General features: G+C 43.3%; 1 protein-coding gene across 1 annotated transcript in view; it reads left to right on the forward strand.

Moving 5' to 3' along the window:
- The window catches only part of TTN (titin), a 242473-nt gene that overhangs the window by 49159 nt on the left and 171820 nt on the right, over window positions 1-21494 (forward strand). The window contains 32 exon segments of the mRNA XM_075756546.1: window positions 1936-4473; window positions 5168-5446; window positions 6525-7088; window positions 7492-7773; window positions 7873-8151; window positions 8508-8786; window positions 8885-9163; window positions 9291-9578; window positions 9699-9977; window positions 10080-10361; window positions 10469-10747; window positions 10858-11136; window positions 11231-11509; window positions 11628-11915; window positions 12024-12302; window positions 12431-12712; window positions 12828-13106; window positions 13250-13528; window positions 13638-13916; window positions 14047-14334; window positions 14522-14800; window positions 15013-15294; window positions 15878-16156; window positions 16265-16546; window positions 17077-17355; window positions 17479-17766; window positions 17972-18250; window positions 18352-18630; window positions 18737-19015; window positions 19118-19405; window positions 19538-19825; window positions 20697-20978. Of these exon segments, the coding sequence (XP_075612661.1) occupies window positions 1936-4473; window positions 5168-5446; window positions 6525-7088; window positions 7492-7773; window positions 7873-8151; window positions 8508-8786; window positions 8885-9163; window positions 9291-9578; window positions 9699-9977; window positions 10080-10361; window positions 10469-10747; window positions 10858-11136; window positions 11231-11509; window positions 11628-11915; window positions 12024-12302; window positions 12431-12712; window positions 12828-13106; window positions 13250-13528; window positions 13638-13916; window positions 14047-14334; window positions 14522-14800; window positions 15013-15294; window positions 15878-16156; window positions 16265-16546; window positions 17077-17355; window positions 17479-17766; window positions 17972-18250; window positions 18352-18630; window positions 18737-19015; window positions 19118-19405; window positions 19538-19825; window positions 20697-20978 (11544 nt within the window).

Genomic DNA, 21494 nt, shown 5'->3' on the forward strand with positions numbered 1-21494 from the left:
TGTGCTATGGAGAGACAAAGTCTCACCTAAGCTACAATGATATAAATCTGGAGTAATTCTCGTTTTGAATAAACTTACTCTGGGGCAACTGATATAGCTTAGAGCCATGACTGACCACCTCTATTCAAAATTTTGTGCTTTCATAGGAATTACAAAATTCACAATTTCATTGTCAGGGCTAATGTCGTCTTCATTTCTACAAACCCAGTATCTTAAAAAAAGGATGAATTATGTTTATTTGTCATCAATGTATATTGAATGTTAACATGTATGGTTAATTTGTGAAATAAATATGTAAATGATTTAAGTGTGTCGCTTCTTGTACTTTATTCGTTTCACAGACATAGCTAAAATATGAAAAAGTATCTGTACAATTTTTCTGTCATAAATATCCAGGAACACACAAAAGTGCATTAATTTTTGCCACACTCCTGTGTATATATAGCATTTTCATGTGTGTTAGCATAGGTTCCATTCTGCAATTTTTATACTTTATTATTGGCCCAATTATGCCACCCATTCTCACATTCATTGGCACATTGTATTTCTGGGGAAACTGCTCTAATGTTTTATCAAGACTGGTAGGTAATACTGAAGGACTGGTGTAATGTATTTTTTTTTACCTAAGCACCTCTTCTCTGCAGTTAATCACTGTGCGCACTGTGGTATGTCATGTATATTGTGGTATTTGTGGTAAGATGAATAATTCCTAAAACCAATGAGAAAGAATTGGGTATGGCATACTGTGGTGCTCTTTATAGCTGTTACTGGAGTGCAGCAAAAATTATCATCTCACAATAAGTTTTGGAATTTAAAACACTAATTGAGAGACTTATCAAGGTTCACTATTAGAGTGCCTGGAGACATTTATCCACTCACACTTCTTTTATTCTTTTTTAACAACTCATATCTTTCCAACATCAAATACTGTGGGCCTTAACTGAGCAAACTTGACTCAGTGAGGACAACAGGATTTGATTTCTTAAAGTTTTCTTTGCGCTGTGCTTTTCATGGATGACTTGTTCTATTCCTGGACATCTCAGATTTCACTGATGGTTCTTGTGTCAAGCACGTGCAGATACCGACATGTTCTTGACACCTGCTTCCTGTCATTTTTAAACCACCATTAGAAGAAAGTGGTCTAACACATAAATGTCTAAATTCACAAAGGCAAGAAAAAGAAAAACCTTAAAAGTGCTCTGTCCTCCTTTTCTCTGGTATTGTGGGAGTTTTACTATGCAACATTGTAACAGGGAGTTTAAAAGCAGAGATTTAAATCACTGACATTAAATCAAGGGTGCAAACTTGTGATTTTAGTTAATAATGGTGTTGTAAGCCTAAGGTCTAATGACAAAAACAGGGCAAAGCTGGTAAGGGAGAAGTAATATCTTAGTGTGTTAGACAAAAGATAGAGTTGAAAGAGATGAGCTAACTGCACCAAAAGAAAGGTTGTGCGCTGAAAAGTTTGTTATTTTTCCAATCCTAATTCTTGCATTCTGCTTTTTCTTGGTGTTTTGAATTAAGCCAGAGTCTTAGCACTATTCTGCTGTACTTGTTTGTATAAGTGTACCTACAAATATGTATGATACATACCACTTTAATTATATTTGTGAAATGCACTGATGTTGCTTGACTGTTACTTGCACTATACACCCTGGGGGTATGCCTAACCCATGCTGTGATGTCAGGTTCAAAGAGACACCCATGTTGATTCAGATGGGAAATTCATAAGTAGCCTGACAGCGCAGTATGTCTTACTGGTTTTGGCAGTCATGTATTTGATAGCAAGATGACCTCATGTTCATTGTTAACTATTGTACGGTATTGAGAAAGCCTCCAGATCTAGAAGAATAGTTGCACTAACACTGTTTATTGCTATCTACAAGTGTTCTCTTAAACATTCTAGTAAAACTAAACATTTTTTTTTCCATACAGACATTGCTAGCTCTCTTATTGTGTCTTCAGAGGAAGGAAGAAGGGAAGGCTACAGCAGCAGCCTTCAGTTGCCTGATACAGAGAAAACACTTGAATTTGAGCCTGAAAAAACAGTTTATTCCAGCAAAGCAAAGATGAATATGGAGGACGGGGGCAAAGCCCCTGTTTTCCTCAAACAGGTCTCAAATGTTGAAGTCTGGCAGGGAGATGTAGCTAGGCTCTCTGTTACTGTTACTGGCAGCCCCACACCCAAAATCCAGTGGTTTTTCAACAGTACGAAGCTAACCCCATCCATGGACTGTAAATTAGTGTTTGCTGGCAATGACCACAGCCTCATCCTCCCATATGCAGGTGTGCAGGATGAGGGCGAGTACACGTGCGTGGCCAGCAACATACATGGTGAGACCACATGCAGCGCCCACCTCCGTGTGCGGCAGCAGATACCAGGAGTCCCTTGCTTTGCCAGGGAGCCGGAGAGCATGCGGTGTGCACCAGGCTTCACGGCAGTCTTTGAGTACACTGTGGCTGGGGAGCCAAGTCCCGACGTGCAGTGGTTCAAGGGAAGTGAGCAGCTCTTCTCCGATGCACGTCATTCTGTTGCTCACAACCCTGACGGCTCGGGCTCCCTGACAGTGCAGGAGTGCATGGAGGAGGACACTGGGCTCTACAAGTGCAGGGCAGTGAACGCCCTGGGTGAGGCCACATGCTCTGCTGAGCTCCTTGTGCTGTTCAAAGAGCATGCCGAGTGCAGGCAGAGCCCAGCCTTGCAACACTCTGCAGTGGCAGAGGACCACAACCCCCTCTCCTACGAGGAGGCTGGTGAGCTTCCTGCCATGGAAGGAGCGCTCAGCCTTGAAGCCATGAGGGAGCCCCTGGCCCTCCTTCAGCTCCAGACAAGCCAGGCAGAGCATGTGCTGCCCAGGGAGGACATCTTGCCTGGCCTGCCACCAGCCTGTCTGGCTGCACAGGGTCTTGAAGAGATGCTCGCGCAGGTGGCCACAACACAAGAGAGCAGCAGACTTCTGGCAGAGCCACTGCAAACCCTCCCTGCTGGCCCCCAGGGTGTGGTACCTGCAGCAGCAATGGAGACAAAACTGCCAGGCTTCCTTGGGACTGTAGCTGCACAGATACTCTTGCCCAAAGAGCAAGTCATCTGCAAGGTGGCAGAGCAAATGGCTGCTCTGAAGACACAGGCTTCCCAAGCCCTTCTACAGGTGTCAAGCACCACTGAGAGCCATGCCATAGATAGTGACCAGGTCCTTGAGGGCTTCCAGGCAATTCAAGGTGAACTGAAGGCTGAAGCCAGATTTCTATGTGAATTGGCCTTCAGTGGGGGCCAAGCTGTCCCCCTGGAGAACATTTCTTCCCTGGAAGCAGCACAGGAAGATTTTGCTGCAAGAATCCATGAGGGACAGGCTGTGAGATTTTCCTTGCTGCTCGAAGAAAACCAGCCCCTGGAGGAGGAACACGTCATCGATCTTGACAGCCCACATAGGCAGCATCCAAGGACAGGGAGACAACCCCATGAAACCATGTACACTCACCAGCTCCAGCCAAGCCAAGCACTCAACAAAGAGAGCCAGCTCACTGCTCAGGTTCCCAAGAGCTGCAGCTTAGATATAAAGTCTCAGATTAGAAATGCACTGAAAGCTGCAGTGATAAGTGAGCAAAATCTCTTGTTTTCAGAATGGTTGGCTGATAAAGAAAATGTCGAAGTACAGACAATAAATATCACCAAGGAACATAAACACACCCTATGCACATATGTTGTGACCACAGGAGGACTCAGTCCCATAGAAATACCAGTCTCCTTGGGAGAAGTCAGCATTCAGACAGCTGATCAGAAAACAGTCTTGAAGGAGGCTTTCTATTCTCTTATTTGTGAAGAAAAACATCTCTTGACAGATGAAAAATCGAAGGCATTGCCAGTCCATCCCAGTCCATTTGTCTCTGGAAAATCTTGTGATGAAACCTCTGAGCTGGAGACCCAGCAGGCTGAGAGGACTATGGAGGCAGAAATACCCCTGGAGCAGCCTTTGTCTGCACAAGTAATCAACACTGTTACTGGGCATGGTCAAATCAAGGATGTGGGCGCAGCTGCAGCCACTGCTGATGTAGTGTCCGCAAGTGTTCCCATTGAGACACCCACAGAAATACTGAAACAGAAGGAGAAAAGGGAAGAAATATGTGAGGAAGAGGGCAGAGAGGGTCTGGAAACTAGAGCTGGGAACCTAGAGGATGAGCTGGGCAAAGAGAGTTATCCCGTCATACGCAGCAAACTGGTTGACACTGTTGTGGAGGAAGGGGACAGTGTCAGTCTGGTGTCTGTCATAACAAATGTCAGAGAGGTGAACTGGTATTTTGAAGGTAAACTGGTGTCTTCAGGCAATAAATTCAAGTGTTTGCAAGATCAGGACACGTACACACTAGTAATAAGCAAAGTGTGCGCGGAGATTCACCAAGGAGAGTACACCTGTGAGGCGCTGAATCAAGGTGGAAAAAGAGCAACAGCAGCGAAACTCACAGTTGTTAAAAGAGGTTGGATTATGGGGATAAAATATTGCCTTTCTAATACACTGCTCTACTAATGAAACTGCCTTACTATGTGTCTGTATCTTTGGATATGGATACAATATTAATACTATCATGTCACCAATCAGAGGGTCTCCTTTCTCTCTGGATTTTTCGTCTCCTTTTACCACATTGCAAAGTGTCTCACTTCTGTCACCCCAGATTTTGCTTGGGAACTTTGTTGCTTCCTGTTCTCATCACGCAAGCACAGTCAGGACAAGCTGTGTCTCAGTCCTGACCACTTGTTGCCATTGTTGCCTGTGAACTGGACCTGGTCTTCCCACTTTCTCACTGCTGCACTCTCTCTCACTCTTTAGAGTCGTTGCACAGTTTTAGCACAATTTCTTATTCACACCATAATTTTTCACAGCTCCAGGATAGTGTGATATATGTTTGTATTGTGTTGTTATTCTGCATCACTATTGCACATTGTTTTTCCAGTACCACCACTGTATTTCCTGATGTCATTATGCACCATAACACCATCTGTCCATGAAGCCTGGTACTGCTTTCATTTCTTGCAGATATTTTTTCTTTTACAGTCACTTTATGTGGATTGCAAGTAAATCACCTTTTTTTTCCCTCTAGTCAGTCACTTCACTGTTACTTTCCAGAATGTCAGCAGGCAGGGCTTTGAGTTACTCTCTGCTTCTGTTTTCAGTTGCACCAATCCTGAGGAGAAGGCTCGAATCTCTGGAGGTGGCTGTAAATCACGTGGCCAAGTTTACCTGTGAGGTAGAGACGGCTCCCAATGTCAGATTCCAGTGGTACAAAGCCGGCAGAGAGATATATGATGGGGACAAATACTCCATTCGCACCTCCAACTACCTCTCCACACTGGAGATCCCTAGACCGCAGGTTGTTGACTATGGAGAGTATAGCTGTAAGGCTTCAAACCAGCATGGCAGTGTAAGCTCTACGGCCCTTTTAACAGTGACTGGTAAGTACAGACTTCTCCTCCATCAAATATCTTGGTGTATTGTAATGCTTTCACTGCTGTACTTACAAATGTTTATGGTAGGGCTCTTGATTGCTATTGGTATACATTATCCATACCTAATTTTGGTAGGCACAAGCTTAGAGAAGGAAGAATTTTTAACAATGCTGCTTTTAGGTGCCTAAAAAAGGGAATCAGTGTGAAAAGTTTCAGAAGGGAGGAAAGATGGAGGGGGAAAGAGAGTGTGAGGAACTACATCATCAACAGAATGGGATTGGTTTGTGAATCCATTCTTGAAGAAAGTTTATTTAACTTCCAGACAACAAGAAAACATACACTTTAAAATCTGATTTCTTTGGTGTAATAGTCACTGTGCGATTATCCTAGCACCCTGTTTATCCTGCAGCTATACTTGTGAGACAGGCTGTGCAGCTCTGTGTGTACCTGAGCATCTGTGTGTCATGGCCAGAGGGGAACTCTGTGACTGGGGAAAGAGATCTTCTTAAACAAAAAAGAGTTTAAAGCTGTTTCAATTTGCAAACTTTTTTTGTCTATTCAGAACTATACAATTCTCTTCTTTTGTTTATCTTTTAAAAAAACCAAACCACACCATCTTTTGGACTTTTAGTGTCTGGTAATTTTTTTACTCTGACTTTTCTCTTTGTGGGAGGAGTCTTTATGTGGTCTTTGCTAAGTGCCAGATGCTAGAGACTAAACAAAGATGCACAAACTGTGAAATGCATGCAAACTTGTCCATCTTGAGGGAATGATATGCAAACGTGTCAGTCTTGGGGGAGGAAGTTCTGGCTTTTGGTTTATTTTCCCTTACTTTGTACATTGCTCCAGAGATTCAAAATGCCTTCAAGCTCTGGAGCAATATACAGACCCAAGAAGTACAAAACCAAAAGCCAAAATTCATTGTCTTTAACACTTCTTAATCTCCTTCACTGATGGCTTCTTTTGCTTAAGAGTGTTCAGTGACAAACTGGACCCTCTTGCTCTCTGTCCCTGGCACATGTGGAGAAACGGCATAAGCTCTGGTCCTTACCTCTGGATAACATTGAACCCCTTTGTTTTGCAGAAGCATTTCCGCCAACGTTTCTTACCAGACCTGAATCTATCACTACTTTTGTGGGCAAAAGTGCCAAGTTCCTGTGTACTGTTTCGGGCACTCCAGTCATCGACGTCGTCTGGCAGAAAGATGGCACGACCATTTCACCTTCAGACCACCACAAGATCTCCAAAGTGGAAAATAAACATGTGTTAGAAATTTCCCGTCTCACCACCAGTGACAGAGGGGTTTACACTTGCAAAGCTTCCAACAAGTTTGGGGCTGACATTTGCCAGGCTGAAATGGTCATTATAGACAAGCCCCACTTCATTAAAGTTTTGCAGTCAGTGCAGTCAGCAGTCAATAAAAAAATACATCTTGAATGTCAGGTAGATGAAGACAGGAAAGTAACAGTAGGGTGGACAAAGGATGGAAACAAAATCCCTCCAGGCAAAGATTGTAAGATTTACTTTGAAGACAAAATAGCCTCACTTGAGATTCCTCTGGCTAAGGTCAAGGATTCGGGCCATTATGTGTGCACTGCCTCAAACGAGGCAGGAAGCAGCTCCTCTTCTGCCAGCGTCACAGTCAGAGGTAAGATAGTCCTACAGCCCCTATACCTTTGCTTTTCTTGAGTTCCCCATTTCTTCTTTTGCAGGCAAAAGAATTCTTTGGGCTGAAACCACGTTGTGAACTCTTCTCAGACTTGCCGTCAGGTCCATTCACCTCTTGCTCATTTCTCCTGCTGTCTTCTGCTGCATTGTGTGTTGCTTCACTGTTTCTTTCACAAGCCAGATCCAAGAATTGCTCCTGCATGCAGAGGAGAAATGGATGGAGAGGGCAAGAGAAACCACAAGAACTGCAGCTCAGAAAAGATTATGCGTATCTTTTCTGAAGTCATGCTTTGTTTTGTGCTAGGAACCAATCTTTCAAAGCTTTGTATTTCAGCCTTCTTTCCTTTTTCTCTTTTCCTTTTCCCTTTTCTTTCCCATTTCAGAACCACCAGCCTTTGTGAAGAAGGTCGATCCATCTTACTTACTGACCCCAGGTGACTCTGCACGCCTTCAATGCAAAATCAAAGGGTCTCCTGAAATCCAGGTTACTTGGTTCAAGAACAATAAGGAAATCCGTGAAAGCAACACGCGCAGGATGTCCTTTGTGAATTCTGTGGCTGTGTTAGATATCTTGGAGATGAAGGTTGATGACAGTGGGAGCTACTCATGTGAAGCTGTAAATGAGGTTGGAAGTGACAGCTGCACCACTGAAGTAGTTGTCAAAGGTCTGTTCTTCTTGCTGCTGCCAGTCCATTCTTGAGAAAAACCTTCCTGTCTTTTTTTTTTTTTCATGGGTGACTAATTCTTTCTTACTGCTTTTATAGAGCCTCCTTCTTTCATCCGAACACTCGAACCAGCAGAGGTAGTGAAGGGAACAAATGCCATTCTTCAGTGTGAGGTTGCTGGCACTGGACCATTTGAGATTAGCTGGTACAAAGACAAGAAACAGATTCGCAGTAGTAAAAAATACAGGTTGACCTCTCAGAAAGCTGTTATTTCTCTGGAGGTATCCTCATTTAATAGTGCGGATGTTGGTGAATACGAATGTATGATAGCTAATGAAGTCGGGAAGTGCATATGCAGTGCAACATACATCTTGAAAGGTCAGTGGGAGAGAGAAAACTCCACTAACTGAAGGGATTGGCAAGAACCTTGCATTTCTTAAAATGTCTTTTCTTTGGATTTGTGCCTAGGGAGGGTGGGGGGGAGAGTATCTTCTTCTTCTCTTAAAATTCTTAACACTTATCTGTCCTCAAACCTGTGAATTTGAAGGACATTGAGCTTAAAAGGCCTGCATTAGCTCCCAGCTGGGGAATGCAGCTTTTCTCCTTGCCTGCTCTTTAGCTGAATTGTGAGAGACTGCACATACAGTCTCATAAAACTGTCTTTAAACAGCAGATTTCATGGGATGATGTGGTAGCAGATAAGCATTTCTTCTTGTCTCTTTTCTTTGAACTAGAACCACCATCTTTTGTTAAGAAAATTGAAAATGTGACAGCTCTGGCTGGAGACAGTATTACATTACAGGCTGTGGTGAAAGGGTCAGAGCCTATTTCTGTGACATGGATGAAGGGCAAAGACATTATTCAAGACGATAACAAAGTGAGAGTGACATTTGAACATGGTCTAGCAACACTGCAAATTACTGGTGTCCAACTGAGTTCTGGTGGCAAATACACCTGCGTGGCTGAAAATGATGCAGGAAGTCAGTCCTGCTTTGGTGAACTAGCAGTGAAAGGTTAGTGGAGTAGTGCGGTGATCCCTGCATTGTCGCCTACCTGAGAGGAAGAGCAGTTTCCTTTTGTCCTTAACACCAGTTGTTTAATTCTGTTGTAGAACCTGCCAAAATCATCGAAAAATCGGAAATGATCCAGGTAACAGCAGGCGAACCAGCAGTTTTGGAGTACACTGTCACAGGCACTCCAGAGCTAAAAACCAAATGGTTCAAAGATGGAAGGCCACTACCTGCCAGCAAAAAATACAGGATCAGCTTTAAAAATAACATTGCCCAGCTCAAATTTTATGCCACTGAAATGCAGGACAGTGGCGAGTACACCTTTGAGATATCCAATGATGTGGGCATCAGCTCTTGTACTACCAGCTTCATTGTGCTAGGTTGGTATTGACTCTTTGCAAAGAGCCCTGCTACTCTGCTCTGAGCCCAACAGAGCCAGAAGCAGAACTGCCTGTCTGTTTTGCTCACATGTTGGTTTCTTTCCTATTTTTTTTTTCACTCTCACAGATCGCACTCTCCCTCCCTTCTTTACTAAACCACTGAAGAATATTGACAGCATCATTAACACCTCATGCCGCCTAGACTGCAAAATTTCGGGCTCTCTTCCAATGACCGTCTCTTGGTTTAAGCAGGACACTGAGATCACTTCAAGTGCCAAGTACACAGTACACTTTGCAGAAGGCTCGGCATCTTTGGAAATAAAACGTCTAGATGCAAGTGACGCTGGGGTCTACATTTGCAGAGCCACAAACTCTGCTGGTAGCAAAGACAGTAGTAGCACTTTGTTTATAAAAGGTTTGGCAATTTGTTTCACATTTCTTGGAGTTTTACTTTCCATGTGATAATACTTTTCTTCCCCAAAGTGCAGGCCATGTGTCTTACTCTTGACAATTGTTTCCTTTCAATGCAATCTAGAGCCACCCAGCTTCACTGTAGAACCAGAGTCCCAAGATGTACTGCCTGCATCAACCGTACGTTTCAAAGGCACATTTAAAGGCACACCACCACTGACGGTGAAATGGTTTAAAGGTGATACTGAGCTAGTGACAGGAGGAGTCTGCTACATTATGACAGAAGCATTAGCAAGTTACTTGGAGCTTTATGCAGTCAAACCAACAGACTCAGGAAAATACACCTGCAAAGTCTCCAATGTAGCTGGTTCAGTAACATGCAGTGCAAACTTGTTTGTAAAAGGTTTGCATTCTTTTAAATTCTCTTTTAAACTTTCAGCTGCTGGATTGACCCAGTGGCACTCTCTTGCCTTCTTTGTCCTGAACACTCTTCTTAAATCCACAGAACCTGCTGCCTTCAAGGAGAAGCTAGAGCCAACCCATCTGGTAAAGAAAGGTGGATATGCTGAGCTGACCTGTGAAGTCACTGGTACTCCTGAGATTAAAATCACATGGTTCAAGGATGATAGAGAGCTAAAAGAGAGTGGCAAATACAGGATGTCTTTTGCAAAATCCTTGGCAATACTCCATCTTACAGACGTTGAGACTGAAGACAGTGGGGAATACATTTGCGAGGCCAAAAATGATGCTGGAAAAGATATTTGCAGTAGCATTGTTACAATTAAAGGTGTGTGTGACATCCAGCCACCCAGTTTGTCTCTTTAAACTCAGTCCAGTTTTACGGGCTTCAAAAGTATTATTAATACAAACTGCACTCTCTCTTTTGCACTGTAGAGTCACCTTATTTTAGCAAGGAGTTTCAATCCATGGAAGTCTTGAAGGATTCTGATGTGGTTTTGGAGTGTGAGGTGCTTGGAACACCTCCCTTTGATGTGTTTTGGGTGAAAGATGATAAACCCGTGCGGAGCAGTAAGAAGCACAGAATAAGCACTGAGAAATCTTTGATTAGTCTCCACGTTTTCAGGTTTGACGCTTCTGATGTTGGCGAGTATCAGTGTAGAGTAACAAACGATGTTGGGAGCTGCCTCTGCAGTTCAGAGGTCACACTGAAAGGTTAGTGCAAGGTGCAGAACACCACTAGCATGCTCTTACCTCAGTGTGGTTTCCATGCCACACTGTCATGCACCACACCCGTACTTACATTGCTGCTTTCTTCCTGCCAGAGCCCCCACAGTTCTTGAAGAGGATAGAAAACATTAGTTCCCTTCGAGGGGGCACGGTCGTGTTTCAGGCTGCTATTAAAGGCTCCTTGCCCATCACTGTGTCCTGGCTGAAAGATAATGATGAAGTGATTGAAGACAACAATATCAAAATGACCTTTGTCAACAATGTCGCCACTCTTCTGGTGAGGTCTATTGAACTGAAACATGATGGGAAATACTTCTGTCAGGCTAAAAATGAGGCAGGAATTCAGAGGTGTTCTGCTCTGCTGACTGTCAAAGGTTGGTCCTACCCTGAGGGCTTGCAGTGATCTCAGATGGTACCCTTGTGATTTTTACAGATGCCCTTAACACTCTATCTCCTTGTTTACAACAGAACCTGCTACAGTTGTGGACAAGGCTGTGTCAATAGATGTGACTGAGGGAGACCCAGCAACCTTGCAGTGTAAATTTTCAGGAACGAAAGATATTACAGCCAAATGGTTCAAAGATGGCAAGGAACTGACGTTAGGCCCAAAATATAAGATCAGTGTTACAGATACTGTCTCAGTCCTAAAGGTGCTTCATGCAGAGAAGAAAGATAGTGGGGAATACATTTTTGAGGTTCACAATGATGTTGGGAGCAGTAGCTGTTCTGCAAGCATTAATGTCCTAGGTGTGTATGGATTCTCTTTTATCATTGTTTTTGCATACAAAATCTTGTTTCCTGAGCTGACATCTGCCACAATCAAGGTTGAATTTCATACTTTGTCTTTTTACTCTGTCTTGAATAGATCTCATTATACCACCTAAATTCACCAAAAAGCTCAAGAAAATGGACAGCATTAAGGGGTCTTTTGTCCACCTGGAGTGCATAGTGTCTGGTTCACATCCAATAAGTATCCAGTGGTACAAGGATGGCCAAGAAATAACAGCAAGTGAAAAGCACAAATACTCTTTCCATGATAATACTGCATTTCTAGAAATCAATAAACTGGAAGGCACAGACAGTGGCTCTTACACCTGTGAAGCAACAAATAGCGCAGGAAGCAACCAATGCAGTGGGTTCTTAACAGTCAAAGGTTTGAGCTCCTTCTTTGTCTTTTGTTAGCGCTCTCATTCATAATTTTGGAATTTCCCTCAGAATTAATCTCAGATTAATCTTCTTTTTTCCTTTTTACATGTTATAGAACCACCATATTTTGTGGAAAAACCCAGGTCCCAAGAGGTTGTGCCCAATGCTAGGGTTCAGTTCAAAGCACTGGTGAAAGGCTCTACTCCTCTGCAGATAAAGTGGTTTAAGGACAGCCAGGAGCTCCTCTCTGGAGCCAATCGATCTGTCTGGAAGGACGACACATCTAGCGTACTAGAGCTCTTCTCAGCTAGGACATCTGACTCCGGGAACTACACTTGTCAGATAAGCAATGATGTGGGGACTGCAACTTGCAAAGCAACTCTGTTTGTAAAAGGTGTGCAACTCAATGTTCTTCCCATCTTTGAGGTTCTGATTTTTCTGTGCAATTTGGGGGGAGGGAGTAGGATTTTTTTAAACCACCTTGAAGTTTATGAAGCCTCACTTTTTCCATCCATCTTCTAGAGCCCCCCAGATTTATTCAGATGCCAACTTCTGTAGTAGCTTTGCGTGAAGGACAGTCCACCACTTTCGAGTGCCAGGTAGTAGGCACGCCAGAGATCCACGTCACATGGTACCTGGATGGGAACGAAGTGACTGACCAAGCTAAGTATGGCATCTCCTTCATAGACGGTTTAGCCATTTTGAAAGTCATTCAAGCCAGAGTGTCAGATAGTGGGATTTATGTTTGTGAAGCCCGCAATGATGCCGGTAGTGAGAGCTGCAGCGTCGAGCTGAAAGTAAAAGGTTGGTTTTGAACATATTGTCATCACACAGCTGGGGTAATGGAGTAGGGGAGGCTTCTTCTCCCCTCAAAACCATTCAATGTTGCTATCTACTTTCCCTTCATTCCTCTTTGTAGAGCCTCCAACATTTGTTCGGGAGTTGAGACCCACTGAGGTAGTGAAGGGTTTGGAGGCCACGCTTGAGTGTGAGGTGACAGGTACTCCTCCATTTGAGGTTAAGTGGCTGAAGAACAATAAGGAGATGTTCAGCAGCAAGAAATATGCCATCTCCACCAAAGAATCAGTATTCACTCTTAATGTGACTAACTGTGATGTCTCAGATGTTGGTGAATATCAGTGCATTATATCAAATGAAGGAGGGAGCTGTTCTTGCAGCACAAGGCTCAGCTTGAAAGGTCAGTCCTCTAGGAAGCACACCCCAAGCATTACATTGCCTAGCTAAATTGTAGTGACTAGGATGACTTTATATGGTCTCTCTTTCCCCTTTTCCTTTTCCATGACTTCTCTTCCAAACAACAAACAAAACCTCACACCACAGAACCACCATCCTTTGTCAAGAAGATGGAGAACTTCACCAGCATTTTGAAAGGTACTGCATTCTTCCAGTGTGTGATAGCAGGCGCTCAACCCTTATCTGTGTCATGGATAAAAGATGAGAAAATACTAGAAGATGATGAACACCACCATATTACTTTTGAGAACAACGTAGCCACACTGCAACTTGCCAATGTTGACCTCAGCCACAGAGGGAGATACACCTGCCAGGCAAAGAACGAGTCTGGCATGGAGAAGTGCTTTGCTTTGCTTTTTGTACAAGGTGTGTACAAGGTGTGACCCTTTGAGCTCATCCTTGATGAGTACTTGGAAAACCAGTCCCCTATCTGTGTGGCTAACTAACTGCCATTTTTATACACTTTATACCTCAGAGCCTGCACGGATCATAGAAAAGGCAAAATCACTTAAAGTCACTGAAAGAGACCCCGTGACTTTGGAGTGTACTGTGGCTGGGACACCAGAGCTCCGAATAAGATGGTACAAAGATGGCAAACAGCTCCTGCCCAGTAGATACTACACAATGAGCTTTGAAAACAACGTGGCCAGTTTCAGGATTGAACCTGTATCAAAGGATGATAGTGGTACATACAGTTTTAAGGTTGAAAATGATTTCGGAAGTAGCACCTGTGAAGCTGTTCTGACTGTGCTAGGTTTGTATTGTCATTTGGCAAATTCACCAATACAGCTGGGAGAGAATGACAACATAATAATCTCTGTTTGTGAAAGATAGGCAAGAAGGTAACCAGTGTGTTTTTGCCATTTTTTTTTTGTGTTGGGCAGATCAATCAATTCCTCCTGCATTTATCAAAAAGCTAACCAAAAAGGATGCTGTTCTGGGATCTTCTATCCAAATGGAGTGCAAAGTTTCTGGGTCACTCCCTATTACTGCAAAATGGTTTAAGGATGGAAAAGAGATAACTGACAGTGCAAAATATAGAAGCCTGTGCCATGAGAACACTACGTCACTCGAGATTGCTAATCTAGAGCTGGCAGACAGTGCAAATTACACATGCGGTGTCTCTAATGTTGCTGGGAACGATTCTTGCAGTGCTGTCCTGACTGTGAAAGGTTTGAAACTCTTTTGCTACTTCTTATTTGTGATAGATGCTGGGAAAATACATTAAATCTTATGCTAATATAACACTCTTATACCTCTTAATGCTGAAAACTTGGTGTCCATACTTACCTCACTAATTTTCTTCATTCTTAGACATTTCTGATGTAACTGAGTATTTCTTTTTCTTAAAAACTGCAGAGCCACCAAGCTTCTTAGTAAAACCTGAAAGCCAGCAAGCCATCCCAGATTCCACAGTGGAGTTTAAGGCCACACTGAAAGGAACACCACCTTTTACAGTAAAGTGGTTCAAAGAAGACTTAGAACTTGTATCTGGTCCAACTTGTTTCATTGGGATTGAAGGGTCAACGGGGTTCTTAACCCTCTATTCGGTGGATACTTCTAGGAGTGGGCACTACACTTGCCACGTTTCAAATGATGTTGGCAGTGACTCTTGCACTACAACATTGATGGTAACAGGTGTGCACTCTTTCTTGTTGTGTTGCAGTCTTTTCATCTATTTCTTTTCTTTTCTTTCCTTTCTGCCTAGCCCACCTCTGTGAACTTTGATACCTTGCCAAGTGACTTCCCTAACCAGTGTTTGCAACACACAGTTATTTGGCTCTTTTACCTCCTCTTTTCTTTCCAGTATTAATTCAGATCTTCCTGACCCCACTTTTCTGGTTTTTTAGAACCACCCAAGTTTGCTAAGAAGCTAGAGGCGGCAAAAGTAGTCAAGCAGGGTGACTCAGCCCGGCTTGAGTGCAAAGTAAGTGGATCTCCAGAGATGAAAGTAGTGTGGTTCAGAAATGACCATGAAATTGTTGCCAGTGAAAAATTCCGGACATCATTTATTGACTCCGTGGCCGTGCTTGAAATGAATCATCTCAGTACTGATGAGAGTGGTGACTACATCTGTGAAGCTCACAACCCCGCCGGGAAGGCCAGCTGTAGCACCAAAGTGACAGTAAAAGGTTAGCTGTCCTCTTGTTCTCTGACTACATCCTATTTTCCCCTAGTGGTTTTATACCTTGGAAATCCACAAGAACATGAGATTCATTTTTTATTTCAGGACTGCCTTTTGCTTCATGTCATGTTCATTTCTTGATGCTCCCTCACCCCCACTGCCAGGGCCTGAACAAGAGAGATGTTGTTCTTAATGCAGATGAATCCTAAGCTAGGTGTTCCCTAGTCCTATGATTGTCAACATCCAAGACAGACCATAGTGGGAATTGATATATCAAGGAGCTGAAATATGAAGAAAACGAACAGACCCAAACTGATCAGTGTCAGTTTTATGTCCTGTGTTTGAGACTACCACCAGCTAAATAAGTCCCATATCCTCTCATTCCCTTTCCTACAGAGGAGCTAAGAGCTCTGGATGCTCACCTACCTGCAAGATCATTTCATAATGTGCCCAGAAAATGAGAAAAGTCCTTGCCCATTCTGTTGATTTTCTTAGCAGTCTCATTGTGTAGAAGTTGGTATCAGTAAACTGTTTGTTGGTCAAATAGTTCCAGACTCCTTTCTAAAAATGTTCCTTTCTTCCCTTGTTAGAACCTCCTGTCTTTAGCAGGAAGCCCTCTCCAGTAGACATGCTCAAAGGAACTGAGGTTAGCCTGGAATGTGAGATTTCAGGAACACCACCATTTGATGTTACCTGGTACAAAGACAGGAGACAAATCCGCAGTAGTAAGAAGTATAAGGTTACAGCCAAAAACTACCATACAAGCATTCACATTCTTAATGTGGAAGCTGCAGATGTTGGTGAATATCAGTGCAAAGCACGGAACGACGTAGGAAGTGACACTTGTTTCTGCACTGTGAAGCTGAAAGGTAAAGTATTGGCACATATGCCTTCTGCAATGCTCCCAATGACACTGCATTGCTCCTCTTTACGTAGACACTGTGAGTATTTAGTATAACTGCATATTTCCTCTTCAGAACCACCAAAATTCTTGACTAAAATAAACAGCATGACTGTTGTGGTTGGTGAACCAGTAGAATTACAAGCAAGAGTGGAGGGCTCCCGGCCGATTTCTGTGCAGTGGCTTAAAGACAAAGAGGAAGTTATCAGAGAAAGTGAAAACACGAAGATCACATTTATGGAAAATATTGCAACTTTACAACTTGTGCGCACAGAGACCAGCAATGCTGGAAAATACATCTGTCAGATCAGAAATGATGCTGGAAGTCGCGAATGCATGGCTACCTTAACTATTCTAGGTTGGTAAAAAGCACAAGTTTATAACAGATTTTTATAAAGTTAGGAACTTGGCTATTTAATGTGAGCTCTATGCTTTGCTTATACCCTTGAGTTCAAAACAATCAAACAGAGAATCCTTGTGTCCTCAACAAGCAGTAGTCAGATTCTTTATTTCCAGCTGTCCAGACGTAGGGGTGAAAGCAACCACAGGCCTCAATACTGTGATGGAATCCAATTGACTTGATTTCTAAGTCAATCTGAGTCTAAGATTTCTTTTCTGCTTATGCCTGCTTGGAGAGGAACATACAGTTGCATTTCTCTCCTAGGAGTTCAAAAATATTTTTACTTCATTTTGGAGAACATCTGAAATCTCCAGTTCAGAGTAGAATTAAGGGTGGAAAAAACAGAGCTGAAAAAATTCCCCAGCCCAACAAACTGAGATATCCTGACTAGCAAATGTGTGAGCCCCATCTAATTGTGCTGTAATACTTATAGCTAGAACTAATCAAATCCTGTTTTCACCATACATATTACCTGTCTCTCCTTCCAGAGCCTGCAGTCATTGTAGAGAAAGCAGAGCCGATGAGAGTTACTATAGGAGACGCCTGTACTTTGGAGTGCAAAGTGGCAGGCACACCAGAGCTTTCCACTGGGTGGTTCAAGGATGGCAAAGAGCTGACCAGCAGCCAAAAATACAGAATTACTTTCCTCAATAAAGTATCTACACTTAAAATTATGGATGCAGAGAAGGAAGATGGTGGATTGTACACTTTTGCAGTGCAGAACGACGTGGGGAAAAGCAGTTGCACAGCATCAGTTGATGTTTTAGGTTGGTTGGGTTGCTTGTCTTCTATCTTGCAAAAACTTTCTTTCAGTCATATTCTTTCTTCTTTCTTCCATTCCTTCCCTTCTTTTCTCTCTAACCATGGATTTATTATGTTTTCTTATGCAGATAGAATCATTCCTCCTTCTTTCACGAGAAAACTAAAGGATACCCCTTGTGTCCTGGGTTCCTCAGCATTGCTGGAATGCAAAGTGTCGGGTTCACCACCCATTTCTGTTGCCTGGTTCCAAAATGGAATTAAGTTAGTTAATGGGGAAAAACATCAAATCTCCTTTTCAGATAACTTATGTATTTTAGAAGTGAATTCACTGGGCGACTCAGATACTGGAACTTACACCTGCAAAGCTACAAACGTAGCTGGTTCAGATGAATGCAGTGCTGTATTGACCGTACAAGGTCAGTATATGATGGTCAGGAAGCTCTCCGAGCAATTCTTTTCTCTGTCTCTCTTGAATTGCCTATGGGCTTTTCTAAGTATACTCGGGGAAAATTATTGACTGGAAAATAAAGATTTTGTTCTTTATCTTTAGTAGGTATGTGGAAATGCCAGGGTTACGCTGTAGCAACCTGTCTTATCTCTCTTTTTCTCTTGTGTGTTTAGAACCACCTTCCTTTGAGAGGACACCAGAGCCTCTGGATGTCTTACCAGGCACAAGCATCACTTTTACATGTGTTATCAGAGGAACCCCTCCTTTTAAGGTGAACTGGTTTAGAGGGGCGAATGAGCTTGTGCCAGGAGACAAATGCAATATCTACTTGGAGGACTCCATTGTGGAACTTGAGTTATTTGATGTAACTCCTCTCCAAAGTGGAGAGTACACTTGTCTAGTGACTAATGATGCTGGCAGGGCGAATTGTACAACACACCTTACAGTAAAAGGTTTGTAAAGATTGTGTCTCTCTATTTACCTTAAAATATTGTTTACTTCCCTCCATTTGTCCTGCTGTGCTCAACATTTGTGACTTCTTACCCTTCACTAGAGCCGGCTCTCTTTGTGAAGAAACTGAGTGATCAGTATGTGGAGCCTGGCAAGCCCATTATCCTGGAGGGCACTTACACAGGCAGCCTGCCCATCTCTGTGACATGGAAAAAGAATGGCTACACCATCACTCAATCTCAGAAGTGTAGCATCACCACCACAGAGAAATCCTGCATCCTGGAAATACTTGACAGTACCAAAGAAGATGCAGGAGAATACACTTGCCATGTTGAAAATGAGGCAGGAAGAGATGTTTGTGAGGCTGTAGTCTCTACACTAGGTGTGTGCTCCCATCGCTTCTTTTTCTTGCCTATTCTTTCAAGCGTATGCTTTCCAAGGCCTGACACTGTAATGAGCCTATCTAATTGCTTTTTTTTTTTTTTTAGAACCTCCCTATTTTGTTACACACTTGGAACCTCTTGAGGTGTCAGTTGGGGATTATACAACATTGCAATGCCGCGTTGCTGGAACACCAGAAATCACTGTGTCTTGGTACAAAGGTGATACAAAACTCAGGTCTACTCCTGAGTACAAAGTGTTCTTTAAAGACAACATTGCTACACTTATTTTCAACAAAGTGGTTAGCAATGACAGTGGAGAATATATCTGCAAGGCAGAAAACAGTGTAGGAACTGCATCTACAAAGGCTCTCTTAACAGTTCAAGGTGATGATTTTATATTAACTTGCTACAAATTTTTTTACTCTTGCAAAACTAAAAAAAAAATGCTTCCTGGGGCATATTTACCTTTTACTTGCTTTCTTGTAGAGCGCAAACGACCACCCTCCTTTGCAAGAAAATTAAAGGACATCGAGCACCCTGTGGGTTTACCCCTTAAATTTGTGTGTCGGCTCAATGGCTCAGAACCCATTACTGTGACTTGGCATAAAGATGGTGTGCTGCTAAGCGATGACCACAATGTGCAAACATCCTTTGTAGACAATGTTGCAGTGCTGCAACTGGTGCGAACCGAGATGAATCATACCGGGCAGTACTCCTGCACAGCCACCAATGCTGTGGGCACTGCCACCTCAAGTGCTAGACTCACAGTGGCAGGTGTGTTGACTTACAAAACTTCTGCCTGGATCATAGGCTCCCACTTCCCATTTCATGCATGCAATGGTATCTGTGTGTTGGATTAGCTTTCTCATGAGGTATGAGTATTACGCTGTTTTCTTGTGTTTCTAGAACCCAAGCAAGCACCTTTCTTTGACACCAAACCAGAATCTATTGATGTACCTTTTGGAGAAAGTGCTGACTTTGAATGCCATGTTACTGGAGCCCAGCCAATACACATCACCTGGTCCAAGGATGGTCGGGAGATCCGAACTGGAGGAAACTTCAATATTACGTTTGTAGCCAACATAGCTCACCTTCGAGTGCTCAGAGTGGGAAAAGGAGACTCTGGCCAATATACTTGCCAAGCTAGTAATGAAGCTGGGAAAGACTTTTGCTCAGCCCAACTCAGTGTCAAAGGTATTAAGTGTGTGTTCTTTTTCTTGGGTAAAGAGACCTCTTTGTTACTGAGTCTAATCTTCCACCCTTTCCAGTTTGGAAATGTACAGAAAGTAGCTTTCCAGAAAGTAGACATATACCATGTGACCTTCTCCTATCATACTGCATGACAATAGAAGCCTCGTGTGCCTGCAAAATCTCCATGGGGAAAGATCCCCTTGTGAAGCTGTTTGTATGGAGAGTTGTATTTACCCTGCTTTTTACTTTGTCATTAATGCTTAAACTGCAGTCACAGTGGTATTCATACATAGCAATTACTATATGGAAAGTGGTGATACAGTAAATACAACTACCTTGCATTTGTAGGCCAGCATTAGTGACTCAAATTTGCTAAAGATTTCAATTGCAGTTCTGAATTGCTGATTTAATTTAAACTATAAATCACATAAGTTCTTCATGCAGAAATATGCTTTAAAGATATGTAAGCAAGTGAAACTATCCCTACCGTGTTTCTGCTGCTCCTGGGGTGAAGGGCTTGTCAAATCTTTCATGCTGGCCTGGGAATATTTTCGCCCCTCAAAGGTAACAGCAAAATTTCTCTTGGGTGGAGTAATCGTCCTCGGTGTGGTTTTTTTACAGCTCCAACTGTCAGACGCAGCAGACTCCAGAGTTGGCAGAACCTAGTTTTAGTTGTTGTCTTTGTGTTCTTTTCTCCATCTTGCTTCTTTCCTTCAGGGGAAACTCTGGTTGGTGATACATCCAGCTGCTGTAGCAAGCTTATTTTGTTGTGCCCCAATACTCTTCTCTTCCCCATAACTCTTGCTCAGCACTGTAGATTTCACATGGCAAACAGGTATACCGTCACTCTTTACATAATTATTCTGTTCTGCAGAACCTCCCAAGTTCCTCAAGAAGCCTGAAGCTTTGCGGTTCGTGAAGCAAGGGGACACAGTTCAACTTGAATGTAAAATCAGTGGCACACCAGAGATCAGAATTGTGTGGTATAAAAATGATCAGGCACTCCAGACAAGCAACAGGCTCCACATGTCCTTCATAGATTCCGTGGCGATGCTAACCATCTTGGGTGCCAACACTGAAGATGCCGGCGATTACATATGTGAAGCCCATAACTCTGCCGGCACAGCCAGCTGCAGCACATCAGTCACAGTGAAAGGTTAGCAGCATGGCTCTGCACACCACCAGAATCCCTGGCTTCTGGGGGGAACTCCCAGCTGCACATCCCCCTGGAGAGGGAGCTGCTGCTATGGCAGTTGGTAGCTGCTGGGGCAGTGTCTCTCCAGCTGCTCTCACATGCAAAGGCTGCTGTGTTTAAGCAGCGGAGACCAGGCAGGAAAAAGTGGTGGGTGTTCACTGTGCAGCCATTCCCTTGTTTGCCCATTTAAGTCAATTGCAAGCTGAATAAGGCAAGCTTGTCAGTTCACAAGGGAAGCATGGGCTAGATGAGCCATGGTGAGGGAGCTGGGCATACATTGCAACTCTCCCTCTGCTTCCTCTTTATACACAGTAACCCTGACGGGAATGAAATTTAAGACGGAAGAGGAGGCTGTGATGCTGAGCCTCACTGATGGTAGCTTTTGTGACTGGAAACAGGCGGGGAAAGCTGGAATGTGGTCTTGGAGAGAGGGAAGAGTGGCTTTTGGGGAGGAGCACTGAGCACTGACTCCAAACA

This window comes from Balearica regulorum, chromosome 6 (assembly GCF_011004875.1).
Source record: "Balearica regulorum gibbericeps isolate bBalReg1 chromosome 6, bBalReg1.pri, whole genome shotgun sequence".
Taxonomy (NCBI): Eukaryota; Metazoa; Chordata; class Aves; order Gruiformes; family Gruidae; genus Balearica; species Balearica regulorum.